The sequence below is a fragment of the Culex quinquefasciatus genome, chromosome 1, assembly GCF_015732765.1.
Source record: "Culex quinquefasciatus strain JHB chromosome 1, VPISU_Cqui_1.0_pri_paternal, whole genome shotgun sequence".
Taxonomy (NCBI): Eukaryota; Metazoa; Arthropoda; class Insecta; order Diptera; family Culicidae; genus Culex; species Culex quinquefasciatus.
Window position 1 is genome coordinate 115,556,650 of NC_051861.1, and position 16,314 is coordinate 115,572,963.

The window sequence follows — 16,314 nt, forward strand, 5'->3', positions numbered from 1 at the left end:
TTATGGTGTAACTAAAAATCGGAAAGTTTAGGCACTTTTCCATACTAATTTTTCAGTTCGACAACGATTTCCTTGAAAGAAATGCAGTTCCGTTTGAATTAACGAATCCGCACTGTAGCACTCCATTACTATTACTCAAAATTGGGTATCTGCAAAGGTTTACTTGACTTTTTAACCCACTCTCCATCTTGTTCGCACGATCGTGTAATAAATCCCGCCCTGATTTGATGATTGTTTTGACGTTTCTTTGTTGTCGAAAATAACCAAAACAAAATTTGTTTGAACTCCGTTCCGGCTTTTTCGGATTTCTTTACAATTTTAAACTTGAATCTTGAGGTAATTTTCACACAAAAAGTGCTTCCCAAAAATGGCAAAAGACTCCGCCGGCCCTTCACCCCCGAAAAAGCGCAAACATCCGGCCCCCTTAACCTACGAAAATCGTGTCCTGTTGGCCAAGGAACTGCTCCAAAACCACCCGGTCATCTGGAACCGGAAGCACCCCAAGTAACCATCTTGAATTTCTCTTTCGATTCAATTTGCTTGATAGCATGAATTACTTCCAGATTCCACACCAACTCGGCCCGCGACGCGGCCTGGACGGTGGTGGCGTCAAACCTGCGCTTGGACCTAGAGACCACCCGCAAGGAGTGGAAACGCTTTATGAACATGCACTTCACTCGGCAACAGCGCCTGAGCCGGGGCGGCGCCCCGGCCAAGACGACCCAGCTGCACCGGTTGCTGGACGGGTTGTTTCCGAAAGAGTCCGACTCCGAAGAGGTGGTGGAGGTGACCGTAAGGGGACTTCAGTGTGCGCTCTGTCTCAGGTGGACGAGTAATGGGGAGTTGTTTGAGATGTTCGAGGATGTTGGAGGGGTGGCGCCGAAGGTTCGCACCGTTTTGGGGGTTTATTTCTGCGAGAAGTCGGTGGGGGGACGGAAGATCTGTGCGCTGTGTCGGCAGTTGGTTGAGTTAATGGAGGAGTTCCGGACGCTGTGTCAGTTGACGAATGAGCTGGGCCAGGAACGGGTTCGCATTCAGGTGCTGGACTCGGCGGACGCCGTCGGGTGGCGCTCGTGCGCCAGTAAGGTTGCGAAAGTGTGCGATTCCGTGCGGTTGCAGCAGAGATTGGTGGATCGTGCGATGAAGCAGGACGCGGAAGAACCGGTCGGGATAAAGCTGGAAGTTGAAGAGGAGGGTGACCGCAAGGAGGAAGAAGACCGTCTGAAATTGTCCCCGGTTGAGGTCAAAAAAGAGGAGGAAAGTTCGTCGGATGAGGAAGATTCTTCAGACGACGAGGACTCAACCGAATCTGAGAGTGAAGACGACAATACTCTCTACGAAGTGTTCAAAGTGGTGGAAGGTGAAGACGAAACCGCCAAGATCAAATCCGAGCCCGAGGATAACGACGCAGTCGTTATTGAACCCGACAAACCTCCCACTCCACCCTCGCACCACAAATTCACCGCAGCGGATCGGCTCCGCTTCGCCCAGGTCTGCCACTCCCATCCCATCATCTGGAACCACCGCGACCTCCCCAAAAACCAGTCCAACTCAAAAACCAACTCCCGGAACGCCGCCTGGGACGCGATCGCGGCCCAGTTCGACATCACGCGCGACCAGGCCAAGCTCGAGTACAAACGGTTGCGCAACATTCACGCGGGTCGCGGATCGCGACTCGCCTCGGGCGAGCTGCGCTCGGACGATTACCTGATTGTGGATCCGCTGTTTGGGGTGCTGTGTAAGATGATGGGAGCGCCGGCGGCGGTGGCCTCTACCAAGAAGAAGGTCGAACCGAGAAAGAGCACTGCCAAACAGCCGAAGCGGCGACAGCAAAGGGTGCGGACGAATGGGGAAAGGAAGGAGCGCCACCGGATGGATTACGAGTGGAGTTTGCGGTTCGCGAAGGAGGTTGATAAGCTGGAGCCGTTCTGGAACGTGAGCCATGCGGAGTAAGTTGAACAAATCTTATTTTGGATGTCAAAGTTGAATTTCTGTTTCAAAATCTGTGTTGTTTGTTATGGTATGGTGGAAGCAATATTAGATTCGATGTTAAATTATAAATAAGGTCGTAGTCGGTTCCGGAAAGGTGGCCAAGTTAATTGCGGTGTTCCAGGACCAAAGGAAAAATGTCCCGAATACGTCTTAGAACAAATTGGGATTGTATTTTGTGAAGAACAAGCTAATCCCGACAAACTTCGTCTTGTCATTTTTTCACTTCTTGACGTTTTTAGCCTCCTGTGATCAAAATTTGATTTTACGCAACTTTTCCCATACAATCTGCAGATCTTCCGGAATCGGTTCCGGAGTGGCCGAAGTTGTCACTCTTTAGCGTAAGAACCTTCCTTGGGCTTATACGAACCCAACGCAGCAAAGAGCGCTCCGATCCGACTTTCCGTTTTCAACTGATTCGCGTTCGAACAAAACCGTCGAAATTTTTTATATATATAGAAGATAATTTCTTTCATAAATGTTTTTAAACATGACTTTTAGATTGGGTTGAATATCTGGACAAAATGCTACCCTAGTAGGTTCCGGAATATCTCAGTGGCCAAGTAACTAACCAGTCCCGGATTTCTTTATCGAGAAATTAAAAGTTCAACATGTAGTTAAACGTTCTGTCAAACTTCTGTAAAGTTTTCCATAACAGCTGTGAAAATTTCACTCCATGTTAGCTCACTGGATAGATTTTAGAAATAGATTTGTCCAGTTCTTTTGAGGGTTGAACGAACTTATTTGATCGAAACAAGCCAATAATATAGAATTTAAAAAATGTTTTTTCAGTATCTCATTTTTATTTTATTAAATTCTTAGAAAATTTTGTGTCTGGGATTTGAAAATCTTGTTTGTAAATAACACTGAATAACACACGCTTGGTAGTTAAAGAATTGAATGTTATGTAGAATTCAGGAATCAAAATTTAATTTTCTAAATTTTGTAAAATTACAGGATTAAAATTCAGCTTTTTTGGGAATATTTGCTTTTTATACAATTAAACAATTTAAGGATTTTTTTTAACTTTTCAAACTTTTTCGTAAAATTTAGGATATTTTTCTCTAATTTTTTATATTTTTCAAAGTTTAGGAAATTACGGATTTTCGCAAATTTTTAGTTATTTTGGGAATTTGTAGAAATTTAAGGCATTTTGGTAAATTTAAGATTTATTTAAGATATAGAAAAGGAATCACAAACAATGGAAATTTTATAAATTTTAGAGAATCAATGAAATCTAGAAAATTTAGGATCTTAACAAAAATCCGAATTTCAAGCCTAATTTTCACAATTTTTATATGTTTGGCAGGTTAAGCACTCGCTCCTTGCTCCATCCAATTTGTTTTCCACGGATTACTTTTGATACAACGAAATTACAAGAATTACTGCATTACTTGCTCAAATCCGAATGATTCCGCATTAGCTACAACTTGGGTACGGTGCCGGAAATTCCTTACATGAAAATTAAAGCAAAAAAAAAAGATTTATTAATGTTTTACGAGATTATTTTTTAACAGTTATTTTTATTGTTTTATTATTTTCTGTAGTTTGTTTTCAAAAAAAATCATGGAATTACCAAGACTACTCTGGAATTACTAAGTTAATCCGGAATTACAGAATTACTTGCTCAAACTCTAACTAAAATTCATAATTTATAAACAGTTCGATTCAAAATACTTATATTAAAAAAAAACATAAACGTTATGCAATGTATTCCTAATAGTTATCAATCGATGGTACAATTATTTTCAATGAAAATCTAAATGTTCAGCAATATAAAAAAAACTAGGAATAAATTTTGTTTTTGGTTAATTTCAGAATTTTTTGCTAAATTTTAATAAAATAATTTTAAAAATCATTAAAAATTATGAAAGACATTACTTTTTCTAATTTAGAGTTTTTAAGATAGGGAATTTAAGCATCTTTAAAAAAGTTCTAAAAATGTTTAATTGCTCGGTGTTATTATAGGAATTTGGCTAATCAGTTCTGTAAAGAGTAATAAAAGTTCGAACTTAAAAAAAAAAATTGTGAAATTTACAACTAATGAAGTTTTTGTAAATATTTTAGTTGAGATTTTGATTGATTTATTGATAGAAACTTAGTAAATTTACAAATTTCTGAAACAGTAGGAAACCCTGAGTTTTTTTTCAAATTTCATTTTATTTTGGACTTCATTGATTCTAAAGAATGACAGAAATTTAAAAATTTTGTTCAACTTTAAGCATTTTTGAAACGATAGTAATTTCAGGTAGGTTCTGGAATTTTAGCAACTGGGTCCTAAAATTGAGCTTAAATTTGTGATATTATTGCCCACAACGATTAAACTTATTTTTCTGAGTACAATGACCCTTTGTAGGTCCGAAAAGGATTTAAAATGGACTTTCAAATCAATTTAAATAAAATAACTTCGCGACCTTTCTTGACAGAAAAGGTCCGACCGGTCCTACAGTTTTTTTTTTTCAAGGGGACCATAGTTGATCACTCGAAACAATATTGTCTTGTCAATTTATTTTTTGGCATTAAAATTAAAAAAAGTGATCAGAAATGATTTTCAATCGTGTTGTACATAAAAATTGACATAGGACCCTATCTAGAAATTTGGGAAACTTTAGAAACATAAGTAATTTAAAGAAAAAGGTTTATCATACAACTGTTTGAAAATTTTGTAGTGAAAATTTATGAGATTCGAAGTATTTAAAGTTAAAGAATTAAACAATTATTAGATTTTTAGTAGTTTTTTTATTTATTAAAATTAAAGGCCTTTCAGTTTTTTTTATAAACATTAGGAATTATAGCAATGCTAGATGAATTAAAAAAAGTAGAATTTTAAAATGTTAAGAATTTTTTTAAATTAAAACAAAATTTAACTTTTTTTTATATGACGTTTTTTTATTATTCCAGAGTCTCAATAAAGAAATGAGACATTTATTACGTTTTGTTAAATTAAGGGTTTTCCTTCATGATTTTTTATTTGATACAAGATTTGCTAAGTTTTGTTTTTAATGACATTAGAAATTTATAAAATACCTAACCCACTAACGCCCATGGTTGCACCAGAGCACCACTATTTTTTTTTACTTAAAATTGACATTTCTCGAAAACTATTGAATAGAATGAACTCATTCTTTCTTGAAAAATTTATGAAACTTTTGATATTTCAGTTTTCTTAAACTTAAATTACTTTAGAAATTAGATGTTTTTTTTAATTTGCATATATTTTAGATTTTTTAGAAATTTAGGAATTTCAAGAATTTTAGGAAATTTAAGAATATAAAAAAGGTTATTTTGAAAAGTTTTCATATTTATGAAAATTTTAATATTGATATTTTAGCTAAAAAAGATTTTAGATTTTTTTTTGGTGTTGTGAAATTTTGAAATTGTTAGGAATTTTTATAATGCATTTTATTTTCATTTTTTTATAGGAATTTTAAATTTTATAAGTTGTTGAGCGTATTTCGACGGTAACATTTCAAAAGGCATCATGTACATTTTGACACTTTCTGAGTTATTGCATATTCTGAAAGTACTCCTAATAAGCTACCTCTCCACCAAAAATGAGCAAAAGTTACTTCAGTAAAGTCTGTTTAATCATTATTTTAATTAAAGTAACATAAACAAAATCTCTGCCATCAGCAGTCCCTGTTTATATAGCCATCATGAGCATCATGAACAAAGCGCCATGTACATTCGGCGAAGAAAAACGAATCATAACAAAGCGCCCCCCACAATGACAGCAGGGTGATATAGACGTTGGTGATTTCAAAAGAAGTTATGTTTGTTTTTCTTAAATATAATAACGAGAATAATGTTTTATTGAATTTGGATGATCAAGTATCAATAAAAGCAACGTTTTTCATCGTTTGTTATCATTGGAACATCTTATTTTGCTTTTATATTAAAATGGGAATTGAAAATGGATGCTCAACATTCAAATGCGTTTTTCTCAAAAAGGATGGTTTGTTCATGATGCTTTTTGAAATGTTGGGGTCGATTTGTTAATTCGAAGTTTGCTTATTCGAATGCTGGGTCAATACTTCGAATGTATTCAAATTAAACAGCACTCAAATATCAAAACCAGTTGTTGTTGACATTTCAACCCCATTGTTCGACGATTTTCAATCACGTGGTTTCAAGTTTTTGACAACTTTCAGTTTTTCTTATTAGCAAATTCGGATTTGCTTATAAGAAACTCAGTATCTTAAGATTTCATTAATAATTTTAATATATAAAAAAATAATAAAATGAAAAACTGAAGCAATACCCGTATGCATGGGTAAGCGTGATTGCCTCTCACCCCAGATGTCTAAACATGCCTTCCGATAGATGGGGAAGTAAGTCTTGGTATGTATGTATGTATGTATGATCCCCATACCCGCAGGCAACTTGGTCCTGGAACACATGTGAGCGCTAGGTGAACAATTCGATCATCTTTTACTCCGTAATCTGTACACCCACGTGCATAAGTTTTTTTGCACGAATTAAAATGCTACAAATTCCGGCGCATAGATCAAAATGGTTTCCCTCTTCCCTCCCCAAGCGCCGGAAATTTGTAGCGGGTGTAGGGACACTTCGCATAGACGCCCTTGCTCCCATCACGTCACTGAGGGTATGGAGCGACGAGAAATTAATAAGCATGTCCCCTCAGTCGAACCTTCATTAGAGAAGCAGGCAATCCACAACTCACAGCGAACGACCAAGGGAACACCCTACCGCGTATATAATAAGGTTGGCGTGGTTGTCTTCAATGGATTGTCAATATGTGTGTGTAAATGAACGTGTTTTCTGTATTAAAAAGGAAAGGTCTCACCAAGCAACAGAGTCTTCGTAACCAGATGAGCTTCGTAATTTGTATCTTGACGGATTCATTCTTGAGTTCGGCCTCTCCGTCGTCGGTTTCTAGGTAATTTCCAACCGTTTCTTCGAGATGATCTTCAGCTCAAGAGGTTTCGCACATTGGCCAGCTCCCGCAAGACCTCTTTAGGTCAGAATTTGATGGCTATCAGCTGCCAGCTCCTCCAACACGTTTGGATTTTTCACTTCCACTTCCGGCGCAGACGAAACAATTTCTTTCATTTTCACCGGGTACGCAGATAGTTTCGGCAAGACTTTCGTGTATTCACAAACTGTTCAAAATATATTTAAAGAAAACTTTACATTTGCTTCAAACTTTGAAAAAAATTAAAACTCCATTGAAATGACAGGAGCAAAAAATTTGCGTCCGACCCGCCGCGCAGCCTACTTCGATCTCATCACCTTCATAGATGGGGAAGTAAGTCTTGGTCTCGACTTAAGGTGAAGCCGTTGATCATTTTTGAAGAAAATTGATCATCACTATAAAATATTCTGTATTAAATTCAATTTAACGAGTTTCTTCACCAAAAGGAATCAGCATGTGCCGGTTGTTGCCTTCTTGAAGCCACTGAAAGAATTTTTGGTCTAAATCAAATGCGTTTGAAAATTTATATAATTTTGTGGTACAATCATTGACGTCCTAGTTGGCAATCATTGATTAATGACGATTTCCATAACTTTGCAAGGAATGGGATAATCGTTACCAAAAGGAATCAGCATGTGTAGGGCACTATTCTAAACAACTTGTAGAAGGAATTTTGTCAAAATATTGAAAGCTACGCAAAATTTATATCTTTGAACGAAAAATCATGGCAATGATGGAAGTCTTCACGTTAACCTTGAAGTTAGGCCATTAGGTTAGTCCAATAAAAAAAATGCCATAGAGAACACCAAGGTCATGCTGTAGAGCGAACAATTTGATTTAAGTTATTTTGAGGTTTCCCAATTTTCTTGGGAAAATCTAGTTTTTAGATTTTTGGGTATTTTAGCAAATTTAAAAAATATATAATATTTTAAGAATTTTTGAAACCAAATGGATTTTAAATATTAGAAATTTTAGTGATTTTAAGATCTTCAGTAATCTTTAAATTAAATTTATTCTGGAATGTTTTTCTTTTAAATATTAAAATATATTTTTTTAAAGAATTCTATGATATTTGACAAATTTTAGGTTATTTTAGATTTTTAATTAATTTATTCCAGCCACACCCGTCCCACCATGACCAAGCTGCTGTCCTCGCTGGCCGCCACAATGCAGTGCGACGTGGCCACCGTCCGGCGGGAGTGGAAACGCTTTGGCGAGATGCACCGCCGCAAGTTGGTGGGCCAAGCCCGAGGCCGCAAATCCCGTACAGTCAACGCCAACGCTTCAGACGACCCACTCCAGCCGCTGCTGGACAAGTTCTTCGCGTACAAGACGCTGGAAGGCGGCGGCCGACTCAAGTCCCGCTTCGACTCGGAGGGTTGCGTGGCGCGGGAGCAACGGGGCGTCATCCGGTACGTGAAGGTCTGCGAGGAGTGCGGCAAACACGTGGAACGGTCCGTCTTTGAGGCGCACATGAACCGGCACCGGGGCGTCAAACCGTACGGGTGTCGGTTCTGCGAGGGAAGGTACACGACGCGGGTCAATCGCGATCGGCACGAGAACATTTATCACACGCGGGAGGGCTTTGACATTGAGTGTGACGCGTGTGGGGAACGGTTTCGGCACAAGAGCAGCTTGGCGTTTCATTACGCGGTGAGGCACAAGAGCGCGAATGTGCCCTGTGGGATCTGCCAGAAGGTGTTTAAACATGAGTGAGTCTTAATTAACAAAAGATTAATAATTCTCAGCAATTAATAAATTTGTTTCTTTCAGTCGTCACTTGGACTTTCACATGCAGAAGCAGCACTCCGTTAAACTGACCAACTATCGGAAGTCGATGGCGGCGAAGGCGGTTAAGGGTTAGTGAGGGGAAGATCAACTCCGCCAAGCAGAAAGTACAAAGTAAGAAGAGAGTCTAAAAGACTGGTTAATTTAGGTCCATCTGCAGAGCAGATGGCGGAAATAAGTATTATGAAGATTATGAAATTATGATTTGATTTGATGATTATTTTTTTCTGATAAAAAAGCCATGTTATCATAGAATATACAAAATAAAGAAAGAGTTAGGTACTTAGATAAACAATCCTGACAGTTTTCATTCAACACTTGACTTTTTGGGGGGCTCTTTTTTTGGCCCCGCCTTCTTTTTGACGATTTTCTAAAAAACTTTTTATTCTTTCACTCGTAACTGTCCAACTATTAGTGCAAAAGACTTTCTTCTGGTTGCATTTTATAGGAAATAGTCCAAGAAATTCATTAAAATTCAAACATCAACCCAAATGCCTTCCAGAACTGTTGTTTTGTTTTAAAACGTGATTTTTCCATTCCGTAATTCTAAATTCCGTAAATTCAGTGTCATCTAATCAGCCCTCATTTTTCAACTCGCGATATCTCGGAAACGACGATTAAAGGCTGATACTCTAATCGGAACGAACGCAAAACTCCATGTAAAAATATAAATAAATTTGAAAATCCCCGCCGAATCTCAAAATGCAGAATATTTGAATTCAAAGGACAGATTTAGTTTTTTAGTCGAAATGAAGTAAAAAGAAAGATGTTGGGGATCGTTCAAAATTAACGTCCATGGATAGGGGGAGGGGGGGGTCTAGGATTTGTGACAGCCCATGTTAAAGGTATAGGAAAAGTGCGTCCGAAAATCTCTGGACGTAATATTTGAACAAACCCTTGTCTGTGTCAAAAAAAAAATAAAAGTTGAAATTTCAAGCCATGGTTTTAATATTTGAATGAAAAAAGTGTTTTAAAATGCATTTACACCTGCCCAGATGTTTTGCAATCTTTAGTTTTCAAAATATCAAAGTATTTATTGACGATTTCTTTTTTGTCGAGAAAAAAATTGCTGTACCTACTGTACAACGGAATTTCACCTAAAATAAAATAATGTTGATCGATCTCAAATATGGTAAATATGATTTTAAACGCAGGAAAATGCATTTAAAATTATTTTCAGCTCATTAGACTTCTTTTTCCATTAAAATTTTGAAGTTTTTTTGAAAAAATATTTTTTGGTCCCAGATTTTTCGGAGGAGGGGGGGTCGACATAAACTTAAAAAATATTCAGAAATAAAAATTCTAAAAATACGAAAAAACAAACTTCTAAGAAATCTCAAGTAAAAAAAAAAAATTATAATGGAACAACAATTTTTAATATCTAAAATTTTTAAATTGGGTACTAAAGCCCTATGTCAATTTTTATGTACAACGGTAAAAAACACGATCAAAAACCATTTCTGATCACTTTTTTCATTTTAATGCAATTTTTTTTTTGACAAGACAACATTTTTTCGATGGATCAACTATGGTCCCCTTTGGAACGAGCTGTCAAGTAGGAGCTTTTCTGTCAAGAAGGACCGCGAGGTTAATTTTTCAAAATTGATTTAAAAATCCATTTTAAACTTTTTGTGGTCGTACAAAGGGTCATTGTCATATCAGCAATCTAAGCTTCATTTTAGGACCCAATTCAGGATAAAAAATTTGCAGAATCGAAAAATCATTTTTATATTTAAGTATTTATAAGTTCAATAGATCAAAAATTTTAAAATTCAGAATCCGAAAAATTTCAGAATTTACAAGTTTAAATATGGAAAGTTTTAAAAATCTAGAATATAGAAATTCGAAAATAAAAATTTACGAAAACCCCGAAAATCTAACATTCGAAAATTCTACTATAATTTATAAAAATAGAATCAAGAAAAAAAATATTTAAAGCATAAAATTCAAAAATTCAAAAATTTAGAAAATTAAAAAAAAATTAAATTTGAGATTTTTATATTTGAGAATTTAAGTATTTTGAAATTTACGAATTCTAGAGTTTTTTTTAAAGGTCCTATACACTATTGTCTTTCATAATATGTTTCATATTATGTTCATAGGACCGATTCAAAAAAAAACTCTAGAATTTGAGAAAAAAATTCAAAACATTTGTACCAGCCTTATTTATATTTTTCTTATATTCTAATTTCACAATTTCGTATTTTTATAATTTTATGAATTTAAAATTTAAGTATTTCTAGTTCTAGATTTAAAAAACGTGTAATTTTCTGTTTTTTTTATTCAAGAAATGTTTAACTATTGATTTCTTAATTTTGTTTATAATTAATAATTGTTGTTAAAAGTTTTAGAACAAACATTTTTACTCTATTAATGTTAACTTTTTCAACTTTTTTTAATTTTTTTATCTTTTACTTAAGAACCTGAAGCGCGCACACCGTCGCTCATACCGAACTGTCAACTTTTCTTGGGGAAGGGGGGGGACTTGAACGCATTCCTTCCGCATTCGCATTATTTTTTTGTGAAATGTTCTGCGCTAGAATTTATTTGCGATATTCGAGAAAATAATCTGTATCCCGGTTTTTAAGCGAAGATGGCGTTCGAATGGTGAACGCCCGGAATGTCAAAATCGCGCAGTAGCACCAACATTACAAAAAAATGTGGCTGTCATGCCATGGCACACTTTTTCCGTGATGTTGGTACCACTGCGTGATTTTGAAATTTCGGGCGTTCACCATTTGAACGCCATCTTCGCTTAAAAACCTCGATACCTGATAATTCAAAATGGGTAATATTTGTTTAGAGTATTACTTTTGTTTGAATCAAAGTTTGAATGCTTTTTTTACTGAGTAGTCCTAACCAATACCTAGGGGAAATATACCCATTTTAATCACTCTAAGCCGTTCGACCAATTCTCATCACTTTTGCCGGTTTCCGCTATTAAATCAACATTTTCAGATGTTATATCAATGAAGAGTTGCTTGATCACTTTCATTTGAGCTATGTATTACTTTGGAACAATCAAAAACACTTTATGAAAGCTGTAATTCATGATCAAAGTGCTGATAGGCCGATAATAGAAATAGGCTGAGAAAGGGTATAGTTCCCCTACAACTTTGCAGAAATTTTTTTTTTAAATTTCACTTTTGGAAATTTACAGTATCTTAAACTTAGAAAATTTGGATATATTAAACGAAGTTGACTTTATAGCTGTCGGCCACCATTGCTAGTACCAACCACTAGTGTCTTCCTTTTTATCTACAAGGACTTCGCCGCCCTGGGCTCCTAAGTGTATGAAAGTATGGCACGGAGCGACGGCGCCGAATACCCATATTTACACAAAGAATTTTAGAGCGCCCGCCGCGGGATTCGAACCGGCGACCTCTGGATTGGAGTCCAGTGCGCGGTCCGATTGATCCACACGGGCGGGTCTATTTATTTTTATTTCATTTTTTTTTTGAGCTTAGAGAGTTTTGGAATTGTTTAAAATTCTAGCTATTTGATGAACTTCAGTATCTTAGAAAGCTTGATTTTTTTTCAAAAACTCAATTTTCTCATTTTTTTGAGCATTTGTTAAATTCAGGTTTCTTTAATTTAAGATAAAAAAATTATCTCTAAAAAATTAAAGATTCTTATCATTTTTTAATTTATTTTTTTCATTTTTTTTGCTTTGTTTGACAAAAGGAATGCATAGACAAATTTAAAAAAAAACTTGAAATCACTAAGAAATTTCTGAAATTCTAGCGAAGAAGGATCCTACGAAGTATTGTGATAATTATTTCAAATAATCAGAATTGCGATGATTTTCGATTTCGATATAACATTTTATCAGATAAAAATATCAAAAAACGTAACAACAACCAACTGCTTCATCTTCCCTTCTTAGCCGCCTCCATTTCCTCGAGCTGCACATTGTGCACATTCGCCAGGTGGCGCTTCATCAACACCTTAATCCGGAACCTTTCCCCGCATAATTCACACCCAAAGGGCTTTTCGTTCGTATGGATCCTCATGTGCGTTTCGAGCGCGTACTTGGACTGCAAGAACTTCCCACACTGTGAGCACTCGTACCTGGAGTTGTGGGCTTTCCTGATGTGCGCCTGCAGCAAATTCCTGTGCTTCAACCGCTTGCCACAAATATCGCACGGGACTTCTTCGCTCTTGTGCTTAACGGCGTAGTGATAATCGTACCTGGCTTGGTGCAGAAACTTCTCACCGCACTCTGGACACTCGATCTTCGAGCGACCTTCGCACGCATGTTTCACGAATTCGTGCCGATCGCGGGTCGTCCGGTTGCCGTACCGTTTATCGCAGCCCTCGTACGAGCAAGCGTACGGAGTTAACCCGTTGTGCTGGTTCATGTGTACCTCAAACAGCGATCGCTCGACCTCCTTTCCGCACAGTTCACAAACCTTGTAGTACCGCGCCACTCCGTTGGCATCGACGAGCTTGATGCAACCCTCCGGATCGAACGAGCGTTTGCCGTTGAAACGTCGCCGAGGAAGAATGACCGTTTCTTCATCCGTTACGGCGATGGAGCCACGTTCCAAGAGCATTTGATGCAGACGGCGGTGCAGCGGATCCTGGAGGTACGCTTCCGGTTCTTCAGCACGGGAAGCCTGGTCCAAGCGCTGCACGAAGCGACTCCACTCGTGCTGGAGCACCCGCTTGCTGCAGTCCAGGACGGTGGCGATCGAGTTCCACGCTTCGCCACGTTTGACCGCGTTGCCACAGCTGGAAGAGAAGTTGGTTCAGTTTGGAAGCTTCTAGATTTATTACACTACTCACTCGGGATGCTTCGCGTTCCAGATGACCGCATGCCGGCCGATTTCTTCGGCCAACACCAGCCTCTGTTCCGCACTGCGGAACGGAGTATCCGCCACGAGCCGTTGGTTCCAATCGTCCGGGGCCTCCAAAGACACCGGTGCCGCTTTAGCACTCCTCAGACCCAGCTGTAGATTGTCCCGTAACATTGCGTCCAGCAGCCGGTACAGCTGCACGTCCCGCAGGTCGTCACACTCGCTGATGGGACCTCCGATGCGGTTTCGCCGACTTCGGTACATGTCCCGAAGGTAGCGCCACTCTTTGCGGGTGTTTTCGGCGTCGATATCGAACAGGGCGGCCAACTCGTCCCACGTTTCGGCTCGTTTCTCCTGGTTGTGGTAGCTACGAAAAGAATTGAAGTTGAGTTTCTTGTACACTGTTAGAGATGCGTCATTACTCGACATGTTTAGTGCTCCACAGGAACTTCCGCTCGTGAATAATTTCCGCGAGCTTCACCTTTTCGCTAAGATCCAACCTCCTGGAAATGCTCGAATCGACGAGCTTTCGCTTACGTTCCGCTCGCTTTACCGCACGCGGCTTTGCCGGTTGGTTGAGTCGGTTCAGCAACGACTGTACAATATCGTACAGAGGGCGACCCCCATCCGTAAGATCGTCCTTCCGAAGTTTCCGTTTGTGCCAGCGTTTGCACGATTCCCAAATTTGCTTGGTCTCGTCCAAATCCCAGCCGAGGCGCTCGCTTACGGCGATCCATGGTATTTTATGGTGACTTACTTCATCTGGTGAAAGTAGATCCAGCTCAGCTTCCACAGCTTGCGCAACCTGCAATCGCTTTTCCAAAAAATCTGCTTGTTTCTGATCCGTCTGCTGATGATCTTCCATGTCTGCAGTACCCTCAAAGTCAAACGCTTCTACTTTCTCCTCTTTGATGTCTACCAAATCCCGTGATAGTCCTGCATCGAACTCCTCCAGATACGCACCATCGTCGGCTTCCTGCTTAATCTCCACCGATGCACCCTTTCGAGCTTCGGCAAACCGCCCGACTTCGTCCCGCCTCGCTTGAACAAGCGTCGCAGACGCCGTCACCTGATCCCGATAACCGTCCCACCGATCCCACGGCAGCACCTCCGCTTCGCGGAACAACTTATCCACCCGGCGGCACATCTCGCCGAAGGCATCAAACAGCCGGATTGTTTGTACGCAGCTGGCGCAAACTGGCGAGAGGAGCTCGTCGCTGTCCAGCTCCAGGAAGGCGAGCATTTCGCGCGTCACCTCCTGATTCGGTGCGGCGAAAATGTCCTTGGCCGGGTCGGAATGCAGACACAGCCGGCAGCGTCGCAGCACGGTCTGCGGGTTGTCGTCGTCGTCTGGTGGAGGGACGAAACGATTAGACAGCTGTTCGATTCGATGGAATCTGTTTCGTTTGAATGCGTTCGCAGTTCAATCGACAGAGACTCCAGCGAATCGAATTGTTTTGGTTTTGCCTTTCTTTACAACAGTAGTGACTCCGTCATTGCCATTGTCCTCAGTGCGTGGAGAACTAACTCTTTTGCTTTTCTTACCTTCCATTTCGAAAGAAAACTTGGAAATTGCGAATTTTAGTTGAAACTTGAACTAAACAGTGCTGTTTGCAAACAAAAATTGTGACAGTTCTAGGTCGATGATGATCATTAGTCGAGGCGGGATTTATAAAATGTCATTCCGCCAAGCTTTCTGCAGTTTGTTTTTGTTTTGATTTGCTGATAAAAAGATTTCAGTAACAACATTTCAAAAGGGCGAAACCTACGATCCTGCCATTTCGGGAAAATCAACATTCAAAATTTTGCAATTCCGATCAATTCCTATTTCCACACAAAAGCATGAAAACCATCAATTTTGTCAAAACGTAATAGAAAATAGCAATAATTTCATCATAGAGAGCAATTTGAAATTAATTAAGGTGTTTTTGCTATTAAAAATTGAGAAAAACAAATTACGCCTTTTTGAAGAGCGTGCCTCCATTTTCGCCCCACCGTATTCGCCACCCACTCAACCAAAACAACGGTTTAGCCCGTCAGGTTACGCCGCAAAGCAAAAGTAAACAACAGATTCGCCCTTTTGTTTTTTGTTCATTTTTCGGGTTTTTAAGGAAAAAAGTGGTGAAACAACTATTTTATCATTGTGAAACGTTACAGTCAGTGATAATACAGTGATATTTGCAACCTCAGTGATAAAAAAATTGGTCTAGAAAGCCTTCAGACGGAGTCCGATTCAGGCCAAGAATCGTTGAGCCAGGATACACCGTAAGTAGCAAGTTGGTTTGACGATGTGGTCTATATTGAAGTGACATTCCTTGGGCTGTCCCCGCCGGAAGTGGGAGACATGGCACCTGACGACTAGGCCACCCCGCGACACCATCCTGCCTTCTCTATCTTTGCATAGCTTCAATGGTTACGGAGGCGATGATTTTGTACGGCATTCCTCCTAAACCTCCCTACACTAACTTTTTGTCCTGCAACTGCTAGACCCAGAATCCCCGGATGTTCCAAGAACCGGTAAATTATGGACCTTCATATCTAGATTGTGAATCCAGACCAGATCCGATACTACAATAATTGAAATTAAAAAGTTATGTATTTATGATCATACAAATCTGTGTTTGTTGTGGAATTGTGGTCAGAGACATCAGAAACATACATTTTGATCCATTTTGAGGATTGTCAGGTTAAAATTCACTAAATTATAACGAAAATTTGGTGTTTCTAAATATACGTCGGAACTTGCAGAAAACACTACATTCGCCCCTCGTGATTAGATGAAAACACAAGGGCGGAAACTCA

The 16,314-nt window shown here is 38.9% G+C and overlaps 2 protein-coding genes across 2 annotated transcripts; one reads left to right on the top strand and one right to left on the bottom strand.

Moving 5' to 3' along the window:
* Positions 1 to 290: 290 nt before the first annotated feature.
* On the top strand, positions 291 to 8,978 carry LOC6046921. Its single transcript, XM_038249439.1, has 4 exons — positions 291 to 504; positions 564 to 1,949; positions 8,044 to 8,637; positions 8,699 to 8,978. The coding sequence occupies exons 1-4, from the start codon at positions 368 to 370 to the stop codon at positions 8,787 to 8,789; spliced, it is 2,208 nt and encodes a 735-aa protein (XP_038105367.1). The 5' UTR covers positions 291 to 367; the 3' UTR covers positions 8,790 to 8,978.
* A 3,538-nt stretch (positions 8,979 to 12,516) lies between these two features.
* LOC6046920 (zinc finger protein 1) lies at positions 12,517 to 15,144 on the bottom strand. The gene is made up of 4 exons (XM_038249288.1): positions 15,058 to 15,144; positions 13,935 to 14,862; positions 13,502 to 13,879; positions 12,517 to 13,447 (listed from the first exon to the last, which is right to left on the bottom strand). The coding sequence occupies exons 1-4, from the start codon at positions 15,062 to 15,064 to the stop codon at positions 12,583 to 12,585; spliced, it is 2,178 nt and encodes a 725-aa protein (XP_038105216.1). The 5' UTR covers positions 15,065 to 15,144; the 3' UTR covers positions 12,517 to 12,582.
* Positions 15,145 to 16,314: the final 1,170 nt, after the last annotated feature.